At 45.1% G+C, this 17,727-nt stretch overlaps 2 protein-coding genes across 8 annotated transcripts in view; both read left to right on the forward strand.

Annotated features, from left to right (window-relative positions):
* The window catches only part of EFCAB10 (EF-hand calcium binding domain 10), a 312,208-nt gene that overhangs the window by 112,836 nt on the left and 181,645 nt on the right, over positions 1-17,727 (forward strand). The gene's annotated exons all lie outside the window — the stretch shown is intronic.
* ATXN7L1 (ataxin 7 like 1) overlaps positions 1-17,727 on the forward strand; it is a 272,684-nt gene that overhangs the window by 110,917 nt on the left and 144,040 nt on the right. Inside the window, exon 5 of one of the 7 annotated variants that reach the window (XM_050782685.1) lies at positions 6,287-14,597. The exons of the other annotated variants lie outside the window; for them this stretch is intronic. Coding sequence (XP_050638642.1) covers positions 6,287-6,372 — 86 coding nt within the window. The 3' untranslated portion in view covers positions 6,373-14,597. Of the gene's footprint in view, positions 1-6,286; positions 14,598-17,727 lie in introns of those variants that run through there. 7 annotated transcript variants of the gene reach the window in all.

The following is a 17,727-nucleotide window of genomic DNA, read 5'->3' on the forward strand; positions in this document are numbered from 1 at the left end:
TATTCACTGGCTGTATGACCTTCAGCCAATCCTCATCTCTCTGTGCCTCAATTTCATCAACCTCAAAAAGGGGGTAATAATAGTACCTGTCTCAGAGGTTGTCAAGAGGATAAAATAAGTAAATAGGACTGCAATGTGTAGGAGAACACAAGGCATCTATACACTTAAACACAGTGAGGCACTTCTCTGGCCTTGTGAATTTCAGCACATGGCAGAGAAGAAACACAAGCTGGACTGGCTGAGGAAAGCTCGCCTCCAGAGGACTGAGTGGGTTAACCTTGAATTACATAGTCATTCCCAGAGAGGACGCATGGCGGGAGAGAAGCAGCAAGGCTCGTAGCTGGATGGATACATGGCCTTGGCTGGACCACTGGCTGGCGAGTATAGGGGCTTATGTAGGGCTAGGTTTTGCTCAGGTGGACCCTCTTGAAACTCCCAGTGGGCCTCCCTTCTAACCCCAGGAAAGCTAGAATCTTGGGGGCTTCTGTGTCCCCAGAAGCAGATTCCATGGCCAGTGTCCTGGAAATTGTTGTCCACTTATCTCACTTGTATCAGTCTTTTCTAGGGTCATTTACTGACACTATACTTTCTCTACTCTGGAGTCATTCCCCTGCAAAATCATTCCCCTGTTATCTGTCTGCCTCAACACGGGAAAAATCCCTGTCATCTGGAACCCTTGCTTCCTGCCAGCCGTCCTGCCTCACTGCAGTGTGTGGGCAGATTTGCTCTCTGCTGCACACGTCTTCAGAAAGACTGAATTTCAGGCTTTCAGAGCAAGCGTCTTTGAATCCACTGGTGAAAGGAGACAGCAGTCATCTGCTGGTTGGTGTTTGCCAAATGTGGCCTTAGAATGGGATGAAGTGATGGCTCCTGGCACGGAAGCTGGTTCCCCCTGGGTGTACATCCAGCCTGAACAGCTCCTTTAAAACCAGAAGCAATTTGTCATCTTTTGATTCTCTTCCAGCACTGTCCCTGTCACAGGTAGATAAATGAGGCAGCATATGGGTGTCCAAACGCAGGATCATCTAATCCCAGCGGTTTCCCGTGGAGCCGTCACTTCTCGAGGGTGGAGAGCACAGTGGGGTGGTCCCTGGCTTCGGGATTGTAACCATAAGCATATTTTTTCATCGCCTGTTCCATTTATATGCATGAAATGCTTTCTCAGAATCTCCCGGCTTCTGTGTCATTGATAGGTGCATTTCTCATTTCAAAATCCTGAAATGAATCATACATTTGTGAGCTCAACATCTCATGTCTGTAGTTCCACAGAATGCTACTAATCAAATCAATGTCTCAGCACAAGCCAACAAGCATCCCTGACTTAAAAACAGATGGAAGTTGAACTTTTTGTTCTAAAAAGACTTGATTACAGAAAGTCAGTGGGAAAGGTGCATACATTTCAGTTTCCTTCGAGTTGCATGCACTGTAAGTGGCTTGAGAGATGCATTCAGGGTTTTTTACACAGCCCACGTGGACTCTGAATTTGTTGCTTACATATAAATAAAGCCGCCAGGTTATGCCCAACAATGCAATAGGTAGAAGAGGGCTCCTGATCTAGTTGCCAAAACATGGTTGACCTGTGATTCCTTTGTAAATGAAGGATAAGCCTGTGTGGCGAATGAGCTCAGCCCCTGGGCACACCTCCTGCCTATGCCAAAGGGTTGAGTGTGTTTCTGGTCTGGGCCAGATAGTTTTGATTTCTTCTGTGGCCATAGGTCACATTCTTCATCCCCACAGCTGTCAGATTTAACTAGATATCCTTGGTCACAAGGGCCCAGGCTTGACTGCATCAGTTCAAGTTCATCCCAAATACAGGAAAGTCATCTACTCTGATAGTATTATAGTGAGTCCATGAGCATCTTTGAGACACCCTGAGAAAGGAGAAAATGTGGAGCATCTTCTCCAAGCAGGATCTGTTGAGCATGGATCAGATTCTTACACAGGCTGCTAATGCTGGTGACCATAAGAAGTTTATAGCCAGCTCTTCATTATCTATGGTATTGAAGGAGAAATCTAGCATGAACTTTAAAATTTCAAAATAAGTCCCGCAGTTTAAGCTTTAGCCAGGGATTTCATACTAGAAACCTTTTAGGGGAGAGTAGTATTTCCTTTTATGTTTTCCCAATTAATCAGTAGTTTAATGAGCAGCAAAATGACCCAAAGGGGATGAGAGACAGCACAGGAGGATCATTTGCCTGGGGTTAAGAGATGAGTCTGGGTTCCTGTTTCTGCCTCTTTCAGACTCTGTTCATCTCCAGACTATATGTGTTTGCTACATCTGCTTTGTAGGATCAGCATCTACTTTGTAGGATCAGGGAAGGATCAAATGAGTTAATGAATACAGAAATATTCCAAGCCCAGCACACAATACATATGAGCTGTTATGACTTATTTAGGGTTTTTTTGTTTTGTTTTGTTTTGTTCTGACCCAGGCTGGAGCGCAGTGGTACCACCTCTGCTCACTGCTACATCCACTTCCTGAGTTTAAGCAATTCTTATGCCTCACCCTCCTGAGTAGCTGGGATTACAGGCATGCACCACCATGCCTGGCTAATTTTTGTATTTTTAGTAGAGATGCAGTTTCACCATATTGGCCAGGCTGGTCTCGAACTCCTAACCTCAAGTGATCACCTGCCTCAGCCTCCCAAAGTGCTGGGATTACAGGTGTGAGCCATCACGCCCGGCCTAGACTTATTTTAAGAGAAGGTGGCAAGAACTCCTACTTCAAGGAAGATGGTAACACTGAATAGTTTGTTCATTAAGATAGACAGATACCTAAGTGAATCTTTGAAATAATCCTGCATTTCATTCATGGTGGAATCTCATAATCTTTTTTTTTTTTTAAGTCTAAAAGCCTGAGCCAGCTGTACATAATATATTAAACCCACACATTTACTTACTTTAGAAAGGTTACTATTTTGAGAGTATGATCGTTCCTGGAAAAAAAAAAAAAAAAAAAATTTGATGTGACTCCTGTCCATTGAAAAGTTACATATAAAGAATAATTTCCATTCCTTGGATTATGTCTTCAGATTCCTACATTCTTTTCAAGCTTTGTAATAAAGCAAGGGAAGGGAGTATTGTGAACTCCTTGAGGAAGACATTCCCTATCATTCCTCCACATTGCCCCATGTCTGACAAACAGTGGGTATTCAATCAATAGCTTATGGCTGAATGAATGATTTAGATGTTTAATCCTATAAGTCAGTGATACACAACTTGTAGTCATGTGTCAGAATCCCCTAGATGGCTTGTTAAAATCAATTGCAGCTCCCCCACCCCAAGTTTCTGATTCAGTAGCTCTGGGTTGGGGCCCCAGAATGTGCATTCCTAGCAGGTCCCCAGATGATGCTGTTGCTGTTGGCCCTAGGACTATACTTTGAGAACCACTGCTTTGGGGTCCACTCCACTGCTTAGCTCCATTGTGTGTGTGTGTGTGTGTGTGTGTGTGTGTGTGTGTGTTTTTTTAATCTTTGCCAGGCATTCTAGAAAATTGACATCTATCTCTGTCTGACTTTGCTCCATTAAACTGAAATTAATTTTGTAAAAATTACTAAGATTTGACCAGATGGAAAAGCTACCTGGATTTTTTTGTTTTTAGTTAAAAACTAAGGCCAGGCACCATGGCTCATGCCTGTAATCTCAGCAATTTGGAAGGCCAAGGCAGGTGGATCACCTGAGGTCAGGAGTTCAAGACCAGCCTGGCCAACATGGTGAAAACCCATCTCTACTGAAAATGTAAAAATTAGCCGGGCATGGTGGCGGGCGCCTGTAATCCCAGCTCCTCGGGTGGCTAGGGCAGGAGAATCACTTGAACCTGGGAGGTGGAGGTTGCAGTGAACCGAGAACGTGCCATTGCATTCCAATCTGGGTGACAGAGCGAGATTCCGTCTCAAAAAAAGCAAACATTTTGCCCCATGTATAATTATGAAAGAAGTGACTATCAGATTGCCACCTCCTACATGGGTGTCTATGCTAGCAGGACACAGCTGGTTGGGGTGAAGTATAGTGGCCCACCTTGCAGCATTTAAGCCAGATTGCATCTTCATCCAGTTTTGAGATTCCCACCTAGAGTCAAATACACTTAACGGCAAAGCTGAAACGAGACATGACCTTTTGCAGAAATTGCAGATGAGCAAAAAGGGCACAGGAGATGAGCATATGATACAAAGGGGAACACGATGTTTGCAAAGTCTTCTCATGCTGGCTGTGGGCCTGGCTGAAGTTATTACACCCACGGGTTTAGAAACAAGAGGTAGCCTCATGGCCTGAGGAAGACTGCCATCTGCAAAAAGTCATTCTCCTAATGCCAGATGTCATTCTGGATGGCAGGCAAGAATGGAATTGCAAACCCAGGTCTTGGGGAGCTCCTCTCTCCTCCATTCCCCCTTCTTGGGAAAGAGTCCTTGAGACTGTGAGGACTGAGTGGACACAGAGGGACGGGTCAGTGGAGGGAGCAACAGGGATACCAGACATCCCAAGAGAGAAGAGATGAAAATAGAACCTAAGAAGGGAATTGAAGGGGAGAAGAAGATGAGCGCCTTACCCTAAAGTAGGAAGAGTGTGTTAATAACCTGTTGCTGCATAACAAAGGACTCCAACGTTAGCAGCTTAGAACAAATCTGTGTTGTCTTGCACAGTTTCCGTGGGCCAGGGATCTGGGAGTGGCTCAGCTGTGTGGTTCTGCTGAGTCTCTCATGAGGCTGCAGTCAAGCTTTCATCTGAAGGCTTAACTGGAGTTGGAGGGCCCACTCCTAAGATGACTCCCTCACATGGCTGTTGACTGGAGGCCTCAGTTCCTGGTGCTCAGTACCTTAGGCCTCTCCACAGCCCTGCTCACAGCATAGCAGTTGACTTCCCTGAGAGCCAACAACCCAACAGAGGGAGGGAGAAAGTCAGAATGCCTTTTATGGCCTAGTCTCAGAAGGGACATGCTGTTACATCCACTCTATTCTGTTCATTAGAAATCAGTCTCTAAGTCCAGCCCACACACTACAGGAAGGGAATTGGGCTCCACCTTTGGAAGGGAAGAATGTCACCACAGTGACACTCTTGCCAGGCTCAGAAAAGCACAAGAATCATTGACAGGGCCTTTGGTGTAAAGATGAGGAGGGCTGCAGCCATTGGGGCCTAGGGGTGCAGCCTGATTGGGCTCAAGAAAGATGGTTGCGTAGAGGAAGGGGCATTAGAAACTCTCCATGGGCTTGGAGCCTACCATCCAATAGGGGTTGTGCAGGCCCCTTCTCTCTTTCAAGCTAAGGAGTGACTTTGCTTACAAAAGCAAAGCCACCTGTGAGTCCCAAGGCTCAGATTTGGTTCCAGAGAAGAGAAAGACAGAGCTCGAGGCTTAGACCCAAGCCTGTGCTGGAGAAAGAGCAGTACACAGCACTGTGCATCTCCTTCTAGGTTGTCCGCCCTGCCAGGTGCCCAGTAGGAAAAGAACAGGGATTGAAGGCAGAAGGGATGTCAAGGAATAAAGAGAAGCTGCTGGGCTGTGATTCTCAGGAAAGGCATTGGGAGGGGGTGTTAAGCAGGAGGTGGAGGAACCCCACCATTTTTTATTAAAATCCCACTTAGGATGATAGCTCAGTCCTGCCAGTAATGACAGCAGTCAGCCCTTCGTGGCTACCGCTCCTGGGTTGCACAGAGTCCCTCCCATGGGGCGGATGTTTGTTTTGGCCACCCTGGCTCCATAAATGGATTCCATGTAGCAGTCTTCTTTTGAGAATGCAGAGCCATTGGGGTTATATTGTACTGTGTCTGTTCTTATCTCCCCTATCATCCCCAGGGAATAAGCTAATCAAACTTACTGATGATTTTACACTGAAAAGGAGATAGCTAATAACTTGGGTGACAAGTATTAGAATACAATGTGATGTGGATAAATTGGGTCCATGTATTAAGAGCTATAAAATGAGATTCTATCAAGGCATGAATAATGGTGCCCATGAAAAGGATTAATCAAATACCCCATTAAAAAGGTATAGGAATTCTGGTCAGACAGCCCTTGTTTAATTGCACTCCTGGCCCCACCCCACCCCCACTCCATTCCCCCTGAAACTGCTTTCTACTAGGAGAAATATGGAAAAGAGTTTAGAGGAAGTAATGGAAAAATTGGGACATACATTTTGGTAGAACAGAATCATGAAGACACATTTAAGCAACCAGTGTTTAATTTAGGGGGAAACATGGCAATTGGCATGAGTAATCATTTACAAATATAATTTCCAAAGGAGCCGTGTTGATACCATTCAGCAAATGCCAACAAAGCATTTACTTTCCAAAGGGAGAAAGCAAGACAACAAGAGAAATGAAGGCATCTCCGGGAGTGGACCAGAGAGCAGCCAAGCCATAGAGAAGCATCAGGTGTGAGAATGGGAAGCGCAGAAGAGGCGTACGACTTCTGAAAGATCTCAGAGGACTGGCATTGTCTGGAGAAGGCTTCCTGGAAGAGGAGACTCCAGCAGAGCCCTGAAGTGTGGACAAGCTTCCATTCACTGCAAATTCGTGAGCACACTCTGGTGTCAGGATCTAGTAAGAAAATGGGCTTGAGCAGAGCAGGGGGTACCTGTGGGGTTCTTCTCTTCATTTTCACCACCACAACACTGGTCTAAGCTACCATCAGTTCCCACCTGGACAACTGCAAAAGCCTTCCAGCTGCTCCTGCTTCCACTCTTGCTCCTCTACAATTCATTCTGCACACAGAAGTCAGAATCAAAATCAAAGTTCATCATGTCATTCTCTTGACTTGTGGCTTCCCATTGCTCTTAAACTAAAAGTAGAAATCATTATCATGGCTACAAAGTCTTGTGTGGTCTGGGCCACATCCTGTGCCAGGCTCCCTTTCATTGTCTATATTCCAGTCAAGCTGGCCTTCAAAATTTCAGCACATTGGGTCTTTCTGCCACAGGGCCTTTGCACATACATGCTTTTCCCTCTGTACATGTGATTTTCTTTCATCCTCTCTTTCCAAAGCTAACTCCGACTCATCCTTCAGACTGCATCTTAATGATTACTTCCTTCTGGAAGACTCCCCTAATTTTCACAACTAGATTAGCTCTCCCTCATATGTTGAAAACAAGTATTTCTTGTGTGAACATATATGTTTAACGTCTGCCTTCCCAACTCAGCCACAACTCTGTGAGGGTGGGGACTCAGTCTTTGCATCTCTCGGAGCCTAGCATAGTCTCAGTAAATACATGATAGCTGGAGCGTGACATTTCATTAGGAACAGTGAGGCTTGTTGAGAAATTATACCTCACCAGTATATAGGAGAGTACCATTATGAATTCTTAATGGGATGAAAACCTGAATTCATGTCTAGACCCTGCCACCTGCTGGCTGTGCTGTTTTAAATAAATTGCAGATCCTCTCAGAGCCTGCTTCCTCATATATAAAATAATGGGGATCCTAACAGCCCCCTCAAATGGTTGTAGCAGGAATTTAATTAAATAATATATGGAAAGGCATTTTTAACTGTGAAACCAGACATAAATATCGTTTGTCATTTTTCCCAGTGCATGGCACACTGGGTCATTAAACATCTATTGGATGGATGGATGGACAGACAGATTAACAGTTAGGGGGCCCGTATGAGTGACAAGAGGAGAACTTGGCATATGGAAAGCATGATGGAAGCCAGAAAAAGGAGAGACTTCCCAGAAATAGGACGAGGCTTGTTGATTCATCCACAGTGTCACATGCAGTAGAGCAGGCAAGAGAATGAGGGGGAGAAATCATTTAACCGGGGTGGAAGGAAATCACTGGTGACTTCTGGCCGATTCCTCCTCAGCCTTTTCTTGTTATCTGGGCTTTCAATGACATGCCTTAATTGTAACTTAATCACTTTACTGATTTCTATCTTGGGGAGGGGGGGAATCAAATTGATTTGCACATACGGCAAAATTGGTAAGATTACTCCAGCTGCTGCCAGCAGGTGCTGACAAGTGAAGAACTGAACGTCAGAGAATAAGAAAATACACTAAACATTTATTTTAATAAGGCCTAGAAACCTTAGTTATTTAATAAATTGCCATGGATAATTGGTTTCAGTTTCAAGAGTTGATTCATCTTTAACTCCCTGTGTTCCAGAAGGAATCGTGCTGGATGTGTAGACAGAGCCTTGTGGTTTGAGACCCATCTGAGCTATCATACATTTCTCTGAGCCTTTTCCTGTCTCTCTGATCACACCCCACTTCCTGCCACCACTCCCAGCATCCACCTGGGATAGGTCACTCTGACACACACACACACACACACGCACACACACGCACACGCGTGCACTCGCGCTTATTCACTATCCAAGCTGCTAGTCTTTTTATTGGCTCCTCCTCAGGCGAAGAGGTTTAAGCCTCACCTCCCTGCTGGGCCCTGATCCAGCTGATCTGTTTGTGTATGAACCTTGGGAGTGAGTGGCCCGAGCTGGACCTGAGCCCAGCATTTATCATCTCGGCGCTGACTCCCACAGAAGAAGGAAGACATAATGAATAAATGAAACCCCATGACTATTTCAACATTCATCAGCCCAGTACTCCAAACCTGGCTGATAAAATTGGCTACCTGGATTTAAAAAAAAAAAAAAAAAAAAAAAAAAAGTAAGAAAAGTAAGAATAAACTAGAAAAAAAGGCCACTAAATAATATTTTTTATATGATTTAGTATATTTGTTATATATTTAACATTTTCTGTGTAGTAGTTGGTGATGTGTTACATGGGTTTATGGGGAAAGGAGGCAGCATGCAAGAACATTTTTAAATGGTTCAAAGAAAGGATTTGAAGCCTTACCACCCCCTGCCAGCCCACAGACCCCCTTCAGCTGGATGGCTCAAGATGTAAAGACAGAATTGTGCCTGTCTCCCTTCTCTTCCCCGTACCTCCCAAATCAAGGACCTTTTTTACTGTCCTGTGTTCAGATGTGGAGTGTCATCGGCAGAGTGGTTTCCTATGAACTGATACACATCGTTTGCTAAGAAGGAAGGCTAAGGCCCTGGTCTATCTACAGATGGCACAGTTCTGGGAAGAACCACCACATTCTACCCTGGGCAGTGTAGGGAGGTACAGAGTAAAGACTTCACACACCCGCCTGTGTTCTGTGGTAGGCCCTCGAGGAAAAACTGGGTGGTCACCAGGGAGACCTAGGCATAGGCAGGGAAGGGCCCCCTTGCAGAGTGGCATGGCAGGGGACCACAGAGCCAGAGCCTGTCACCACTGATCTGTCCTCCACTGGACTACCAAAGGGGCAAACCCCAAATCTCTTGAGTCCTTCCAGTGTCCAGAAACGTGAGGCTAAAATCTCCTGCTTCACACTGAAGAGTGTGATGGTTCAGAGCCGGACTGGGAGCAAGGTTCACTGCTCAGCCAGCCTTGTCTAGCTCCTGCTCTGACTGAGTGTAAATCTTCTCATGTGTGGAAAATGGGTATAATCATGCTTCTCAGAGAGGTGGTATGAGGATTAAACATCATTATGCATGTAATATGCTTAGACTGAGCCCAGCCCAGGAGGAGAAGTGAGCTGATGGAAGCGTGGAAGGCTCTGATAGGTTTATTCCCCTTACGAAGTTCTGCTTTCCCTTCACATATCACTGCTGGGAGCCAGCCCAGCCTGCTCGCCAGGAATTTCATTCCACCATAGCTCTTAGAGGTCGAGGTGGGAAACCTCAAGAAGAAAGCAGTCCATGAGGGGTTTTGGAGCAGGGACTGGGAAGAGGGACAGGGATGGAAAAAAGGTTTAGGGAAGAACTGTGGAATTCCTAGTGATCCAGAGAGGGCCTAGAAGAAGAGCACCAGCCAGCTGGGAACACAAGTACTTAGCCTTGAAACAAAGCAACTGTGTCCCAGGGCTCAGGCAGGGTGAATTCCAAGGCATATCAAATCTTTCAAAAAGGGCCAGGCATGGTGGCTCACACCTGTAATCCCAGTACTTTTGGAGGCCGAGGCAGGAGGATTGCTTGATCCCAAGAATTTGAGACCAGCCTGGGCAATATAGTGAGACTCTATCACTACAAAAATATGTAAAAATTAGCCAGACGGGGTTATGCACACATGTAGCCCAAGCTACTTAGGGGGCTGAGGTGGGAGAATCACTCCTTGAGCCCAGGAGATGGAGGGTGTAGTGAGCTGTGATCGCACCACTGCACTCCAGTCTAGGTGACAGAGCGAGACCTGTCTCAAAAAAAAAAAAAATACAGAAAGGTAGACTAGGATGATAACTGGGGGGAAAAAAAAAGCTTTTAAATGTCTGCCTTTTTGGTGAAAAATAATTCAAATTAATTTGGCTTTGAGAATTTTTAATGCACACATCGTAATAATTGCATAAACCCCAGAGCATTGTAAAATCAGAGTTGGAAATCTCTTACCATCTATACTATAAAAGCAAGAACCTAATCTTGCAAGCAGAGTTTTAAAACTCCTGAGCCCAAGGAAGATATCAGTCTGCCTGTGAAATTTGCCTCCTTCCTTCTTGTGATTATCTTTTCCCTCCCTATCCCTTTTTGTCCTTACCTTCTCTCTAGTGAATGTGAGCAGAGAGGAGGCCTCACAAACCTGATTTTTTTTTTTCCAAAGATACAATCCCTAGGAAAACCAAGGAGAGAAATAAGAATAGAGAACCAGCATGTGCTCATTTAGGCCCTCTACCTAATTTCTTTTATTCCCCTCTGATGTCTTTTTGGCCCCTTTCGTGGCTGTACAACTAATGCTGTAATGGTTTTGAAGGTAGTGTTAGTAGCCTATTGAGTTTGAAGGGAGCCTTGACTTCTGAGTCCTTTTATCATATCCATCTTTTGGGAGCTTTTTTCCCCTCTGCAAATCAAAACAGGTATTTAATTCAGACATACTTAATTTTAAGTGTTAAAAATCTCCCATATATTAGTATGACGCTACTCATTTATTTTGTCCATCATGTAGGTGCCATAGCTCTGGAGCATATAATTTAGGGTTCTGGACTTTACCACAGGTACCTGGAGGTCATCACCGTTAAGTGAATGAGTTCTTTATTAAGCCAATATTTGATCAAGCCTTGAAAATACTAATAATTATGTTCATGGGACTGCCTGCTGAGATTAGAAAACGAAAAAATCTTAAAGCTTACATTTCTTGCATAAGTAAATAGCCACATTTAATCTTCCCTTCATCTGTGATTTATATTTATTACATTTGGTGAGCTTGGTTAGTGGTTTAGATTCCTTAGGTTTTTGCTACATCCAGGGTCCTATTATGCAATCATCTTTGATAAAAACTAATGCATACAACACTGGACCCTAGAGTATAACATGATGCCAAATCCCTTTCCAAATGTGTTTCCTACTAAGGCAAACTATATTGAAAGGCATTAAAGAGAAGCATTCCCTGGTCACTTCCAATTGGAAATATATATATTTCTTTTTTCATAAATCACATTCACGTTGTTCTCTGTCTCATTACCTCTATTGTGAGCGCTCCCTTTGCCCACACGCTCATGAGAAAGCGATTACGGTGGGTTGTGCCCTCCTTAAGAACATGGCTGGCAAACAGGGTCTTTTTAAATGAGTGATTATTTGCATCAAAATGAGGGCATTTGGACATATTGGCATGCATCAAGAGCAAAATCCAGACAGTGAGAAACTGCAGATTAGACAGCAAGAGTCTTCAACAGAAAAATTGTAAGGAAAATAATGAGGGGGAAATTGGTCGCTTAAAATAAGTTTAAAAGGCATGCAAAACATGGGAGGACTGACATGCAGCCTCTGAGGATACACACATGGGCGATGACATCATAAACACACACAAGGACACAAAGACTGTGGAGCCAGGAGTCTGCTTATTGAGGGAGGTGGGTGGCTACAAGTGGACCAGACACATGGAGTGGGGTGCTTGGCAAAGTTCTGTGTCTCCACCTGCATGGTGGTTACCTCGATGCTTACCTTCCCATCCCTCCCAACGCAGTGCATCTCTTTTGTGTGGTTTTCACTGCCCATGCTTTATTTTACAATACAAAGCTTTTCTTTTAATGAGTCTCCTCAGGGTTCACATAACCAACATTTTTTGGGAAATTCACTTTAGAGATTGGGGTCTAATAATAAAATGTGTCTCACTTTTCTCACTAAGAGGGAAATTGAAATTCCAGCTGGAAATTCACCAGTAGGATTATCTGACAGCTTGGTCAGAAATGAGAGAAAAATTTAAAAAGAGGGCCAGTGGATGGAGCTTTTCTAGGTTCTGGCTACAGAAGACTCCCCTGGTCTTTATTTTTTTCCACGTTCATTTACACAGTGAATTATGTAGTTACCACTTTTAGTAATGGAATAAGCCTTTGCAGACTCACCTCCTCTAAACAAAAACAAGGACCCTGATGGCAGCCATATTGCTCCCTGCCCTTCCCCTCCTTACCTTGAGTGATGTTTAAAGAGCACAGAGGTTTGCTTAAGGGAACTCATCCCTGCTGCCAGCACCAATGTCCTCTAACCCTCTTGCCCCTGAAAGTGCCGGTCTGAAGTGACTACCCTAGTGGTGTGATGTAGGATGTCCTCTAATATCCTTCCAACTGGGGTATCATTTCTTTAAGGGTTTTTTCCCTATTAAATTCAGTTCTTCTAGAGTAAGAACCACCTTAGTATGAATGAGTTAGGTGAGAGTTCCAAAAGCAGGTAAAACCATAGAGAGCATGACACTGGAAACCAGAGGTGGGGGCACAGGAAGGAAGACCCGAAAGAGGGGTTGCTGGGAGTTTTGCCTTTTCTTTTTTTTCTTGTTAGACCTGGCCTCAACTTGTTGATATTTTTTAGCTTAAATCTGGAATGCCACTAAAACACAACATTTACGTCTGTCCCCAGGGCTGGATGGTACTTGCAGGACTCATTGCATAAGCCTGAGTCCAAAGATGTTTGGGAAGAAACAGGCCAGTTTCCACTCCATGAGGGCAGGGACCTTACCTGGTTTTGCTTACCATTCAATTCTCAATTCCTAGCACAGTGCTTGGCACATAGTGTGTGCTCAGTGGACATCTGATTTAAAAAAATGAACCAATAGGCTGAGTATGGTAGCTCACGCCAGTAATCCCAGAACTTTGGGAGGCCACGGTGAGAGGATTGCTTGAAGCCAGGAATTCAAGACCAGCCCGGCCAACATAGTGAGATCCTGTCTCTACAATAAATTTTAAAATGTGCTGGGTGCAGTTGCTTATGCCTATAGTCCCAACTATTCAGGCCGAGGTGGGAGGGTCACTTGAGCCCAGGAGTTTGAGGCTGTGATGAGCTATGGAAGGCAGCTATGCTTATCACTATACTACTAACACTGCACGGTATGGACCACAGTGAGCTGTGATTTCATCACTTTACTCCAGCCTGAGCAACAGAGTGAGACTCTGTCTCTTAATAAAGAAAACAAAAGAAAGAAAGAAAAGAAAAGAACAAACAAACAAGGGACCAGACTGACAAACAGCTTGAAGCAAAAGAGATATTGCAGAGATCTTCCAAGATGGGCAGTGAGAAAGTGTCTGTGGTCACTCCAGGGGCTGCCAGGGATGTCCTTCCCCTCTCCTCCACTCCTGAGTTTTTTCCCATCTGAAGCCCAGGGTCGACCGCCTGTGCTCTGTGCCTGCCTGTCCTCAACAGGAAAATCAACCAGTATAGAGTTCTTGAGACGTAACAGCTCTTACCACAGTCTATCCCTCTTGCATAGCACGTTTTGGGTCATAGAAGTATTTTCCCACAAATTGTCTAATTTGTGCTACACAATACTCTCATGCAGTGGGTAATTCCCACCTTACACAGGAGGAAACTGAGACCGAGAAGGATTAAAATGGCCTGTGGGGGCAGAGCTGTAACTAGATCTCAGAACTCTGGATCCTTACACCCCACATCCTTTCTACTGCACTGTCCCAGGCACTAATGCAGACAAAAAGCCTCATCAGGATTCAGACCTTGCCCTCAAGAAGCTGAAAATCTAATTCTGAAAGAGAAAACTCCCATAAATAGTGAACATATCAATAAACATAGAGCAGCACTGCCTGTTCCTTCCCCAGTTTTACTCCTCAAGGGTGTTCTGAAAGATGAGGTAACTGTTGCTTTTTCTTAGAAGGGTTCTTTCTGTGTAAACTTATTTCCAGAGTGTAGAATGGGTGGTTCAGCCTGTCTTCAGTTGTCTGCCGTAATGGAGAGGAGAGGGAGAGGATAAATAATAAAAACCCAAAGTTAATCCCAAAGATCCAACTTTAATCACCTGTGTCAATCTCACACTTCAGCAGACCTCATTAGAAATAACCACATCGGCCGGGCGCGGTGGCTCGAGCCTGTAATCCCAGCACTTTGAGAGGCCGAGACGGGCGGATCACGAGGTCAGGATATCGAGACCATCCTGGCTAACACGGTGAAACTCCGTCTCTACTAAAAAATACAAAAAACTAGCCGGGCGAGGTGGCGGGCGCCTGTAGTCCCAGCTACTCCGGAGGCTGAGGCAGGAGAATGGCGTAAACCCGGAAGGCGTAGCTTGCAGTGAGCTGAGATCCGGCCACCGCACTCCAGCCTGGGCGACAGAGCGAGACTCGGCCTCAAAAAAAAAAAAGAAAAAGAAATAACCACATCATAGATAGGAAAAAGAAAGCAAAATATCTAAATAAAAATCCATCTATAAACTAGATAACCTTCACCTTATACCAGTGTCATCTATAACAGAGTTAGAACTACTAACACAGAATGTCCGTGCTTTTGGACTTTCTTCCTCCCAGACTGTTTCATGTGTGTTCTCTCATTTGATGTTCTCAATTATCCTGTGCAGGAGGTAGTGCTGATATTGAGGTTTAGAACATTTAAGTGACTTGTGCAAACACCCACGGCTACTTAGTTGCAGAGCTGCAACTTGCACCAGAGCTCTTTTCAGCCCCCAACTCTTTTCCCACTTCTGCAACCACCCCTATCTCCTCCAATGGCTTCTCCTTCAGCCGTCCTTGAGAAAGACTCAGCAGGAGCAACTCAGCCACCTGTGAGTCTGCAGCACTGGCTCTCGCCAGCTCTGTGGCTCACATCACAGTGGTTAAGTGTTCACTGACCACTTGGCTGTGTTACAATCATATAATTAGTCTGTGTCACGGAGGAAGAGATGCTTTATTTATAAGCCTAATAGTGAAAACTTCTGAGTCTTCAGTTCACTATGAGCTTGGTGGCATTTGGATGATCTTGGGGTCTTCCAACTGTGCTCTTAATCCACTTTGTACCAAGAGGATAAACAAGGGAGGGCTTTGTTCAGGGTGCAGCCACTGTGTTGAGGACTACAAGAAGGTTGTGGCTGGGTTAGCTGAGACAGGGCAGGAGGAAGGCAGGATAATGAGAAAAGCCACATTTTAGGACCTTAGGAAAAATAACCAGACCTTTTTATGCTCCTCTTGCAATGAAAAAAGTGTAGAATTTATCTTCTTGGGACCTGGGTTGGGGCAGTCTCAAGGTTCACATCCATGTGTCAGTTGACAGCCAGTGCTTCTCAGCCTCAACTACATGTTTGAGCCACCTGGGAAGCTAAGACTGCACGATTCCAGTGGCAGCCAAGCATGGGAATGATGGTCAGTGTGGTGTGGTGACTGTCACGTGTTCTACACTAGGGTGAACTACATTTCCCAGAATTCCCTGTCCTGTGGGTTTCTAATTGGCATGGACCCCAAGATAAATTCTTGGGAGATTCCAAGGATGGAAGGGCAGCAGCACTTTCCAACACGTACGTTGTCACTCATTTGCCAGCCGGGCCTGCAACTGCTCCACCTTCTGGATCCTTCTTCAACTTCTCTGACTCCTGGGCCATATGTGTGCATTTAGCTCCATGGTGAAGCTTCTGCAGGACATTTGTACCATCGAGGTCAAAGGCAACAAGAAGTGACATGAGTTTCAGTTCATCTTCATGTGGTTCCAGTTAAGGCCTGTGAGTTCCTGATTGTTCTCCCCAACTGCCTGTCCTGTGAACCTCACACACTCACGTCAGATGCAAAAACAACCACCTTATAGAGGCTGCTTAACCAGCTCTTACTATCGCAAAAGGTCAATACCTAAAATAAATTCTTGTAAATGCTGATAGATATGTCTGTACTGTATTCATCCTTGTGTTCTGCTTCTTCCCTTGAGCCCTGATACAGGTGGTTTTCAAGATTGTGGTTGTTTGAAGGATTGGTATCCACCGAAGGAGGCCCAGTATAAGAAAGACATTCAGGTGATTCTGATCCATGGAAAGGCAGAGCTGACGCCTCCCTATCTCTACCCCCACATCCCCAGGGGGACACCTGAGGGGCACCCTTTGAAAATCCTTGGTAGATGAGTAGTCTTCAAGTCTAGTGGTAAATGGGAGGCCCCTGGGGAGAATCTTAAAAATGCAAATTCCTGGGTTTACCTCAGATCCAGAAATCCAGATATCAAATGACCAATCCGAAAGTGAAACTTTTTTTTTTTCTTTGAGACAGGATCTCACTCTGTTGCCCAGGCTAGTGTGCAGTGGCAAGATCACAGCTCACTGCAGCTTAGACCTCCCAGGCTTAATCAATCCTCCCACCTCAGCCTCCCAAATGGCTGGAACTACAGGCATGCACCACCATGCCCAGCTAATTTTTTTGTATTTTTAGTAGAGACGGGGTTTCCCCGTGTTGCCCAGGCTGGCCTCAAACTCCAGAACACAAATGATTCACCTGTCAGGCATGAGCCACTACACCTGGCCTGAAAGTGAGAATTTTTTAAAAGTCCTTTGCCCCAGCCTTTCTGGGGTGCTGGGAATGTCATTTCTGATCCAGATGCTGGTTACATGGGGCTTTTGTTTGTGAATAGGCATCCAGCAGCACATGTGTGATTTGTGCCTTTTCCTATATGCATGTTATAACTCCATTGAGAGTTTTATAACACCCCCACCTCCCTCCCACCTTCCCATCCCAACCCTTCCCATGGAGTGTGGAGTAATCCCATACTCCAGTGACTGGCCAAAGCTGAAAGCCACTGGACTGCATGATTCCTTAGACACCCTTCCTGGCAAAGTAAAACACAGAGAAGGGAAATAGAAAAATGTTAAGCAATTAGGGATTAGTTAAGTCAAGATACATTCATCATTCTAATGATATAATCCTATGCCATTATTACAGCATTGAAGGAAAAAACAAGTGAGGCAGCCAGTCAACTTGAAGCAATGAGAGTGGGTTGCAGGAGGTATGAGGAGCCAGTTTGGAAAATCACATAGGAGCCAGATCGTGGAAGGCTTTGAATGCAAACTGAGGAACAGGAAAAGCCACTTGCCAAAGGAGTGATTGATAAAAGTAGCTTTTTTTTTTTTCCTGAGACAGAGTCTTGCTCTGTCACCCAGGCTGGAGTGCAATGGTGCAATATCGGTTCACTGCAACCTCCACCTCCTGGGTTCAAGTGATTCTCCTGCCTCAGCTTCCCAAGTAGCTGGGATTACAGGCGCCCACCACCATGCCCAGCTAATTTTTGTATTTTTTACTAGAGACAGGGTTTCACCATGTAGGTCAGGCTGGTCTCGAACGCCTGACCTCAGGTGATCCACCCGCCTCTGCCTCCCAAAATGCTGGGATTGGTGTCTCACACCTGTAATCCCAACACTGAGAGGCCAAGGACGGAGTTCAAGACCAGCCTAGGCAACATAGCAAGACCTTGTCTCTACAAAACAATCAAAAATTAGCCAGGTGTGGTGACACGTGACTGTAGTCCTAGCGACTGAAGAAACTGAGGTGGGAGGATCACTTGAGCCAGGAGGTCAAGGCTGCAGTGAGCTG

This window comes from Macaca thibetana, chromosome 3, assembly GCF_024542745.1.
Source record: "Macaca thibetana thibetana isolate TM-01 chromosome 3, ASM2454274v1, whole genome shotgun sequence".
Lineage (NCBI taxonomy): Eukaryota > Metazoa > Chordata > Mammalia > Primates > Cercopithecidae > Macaca > Macaca thibetana.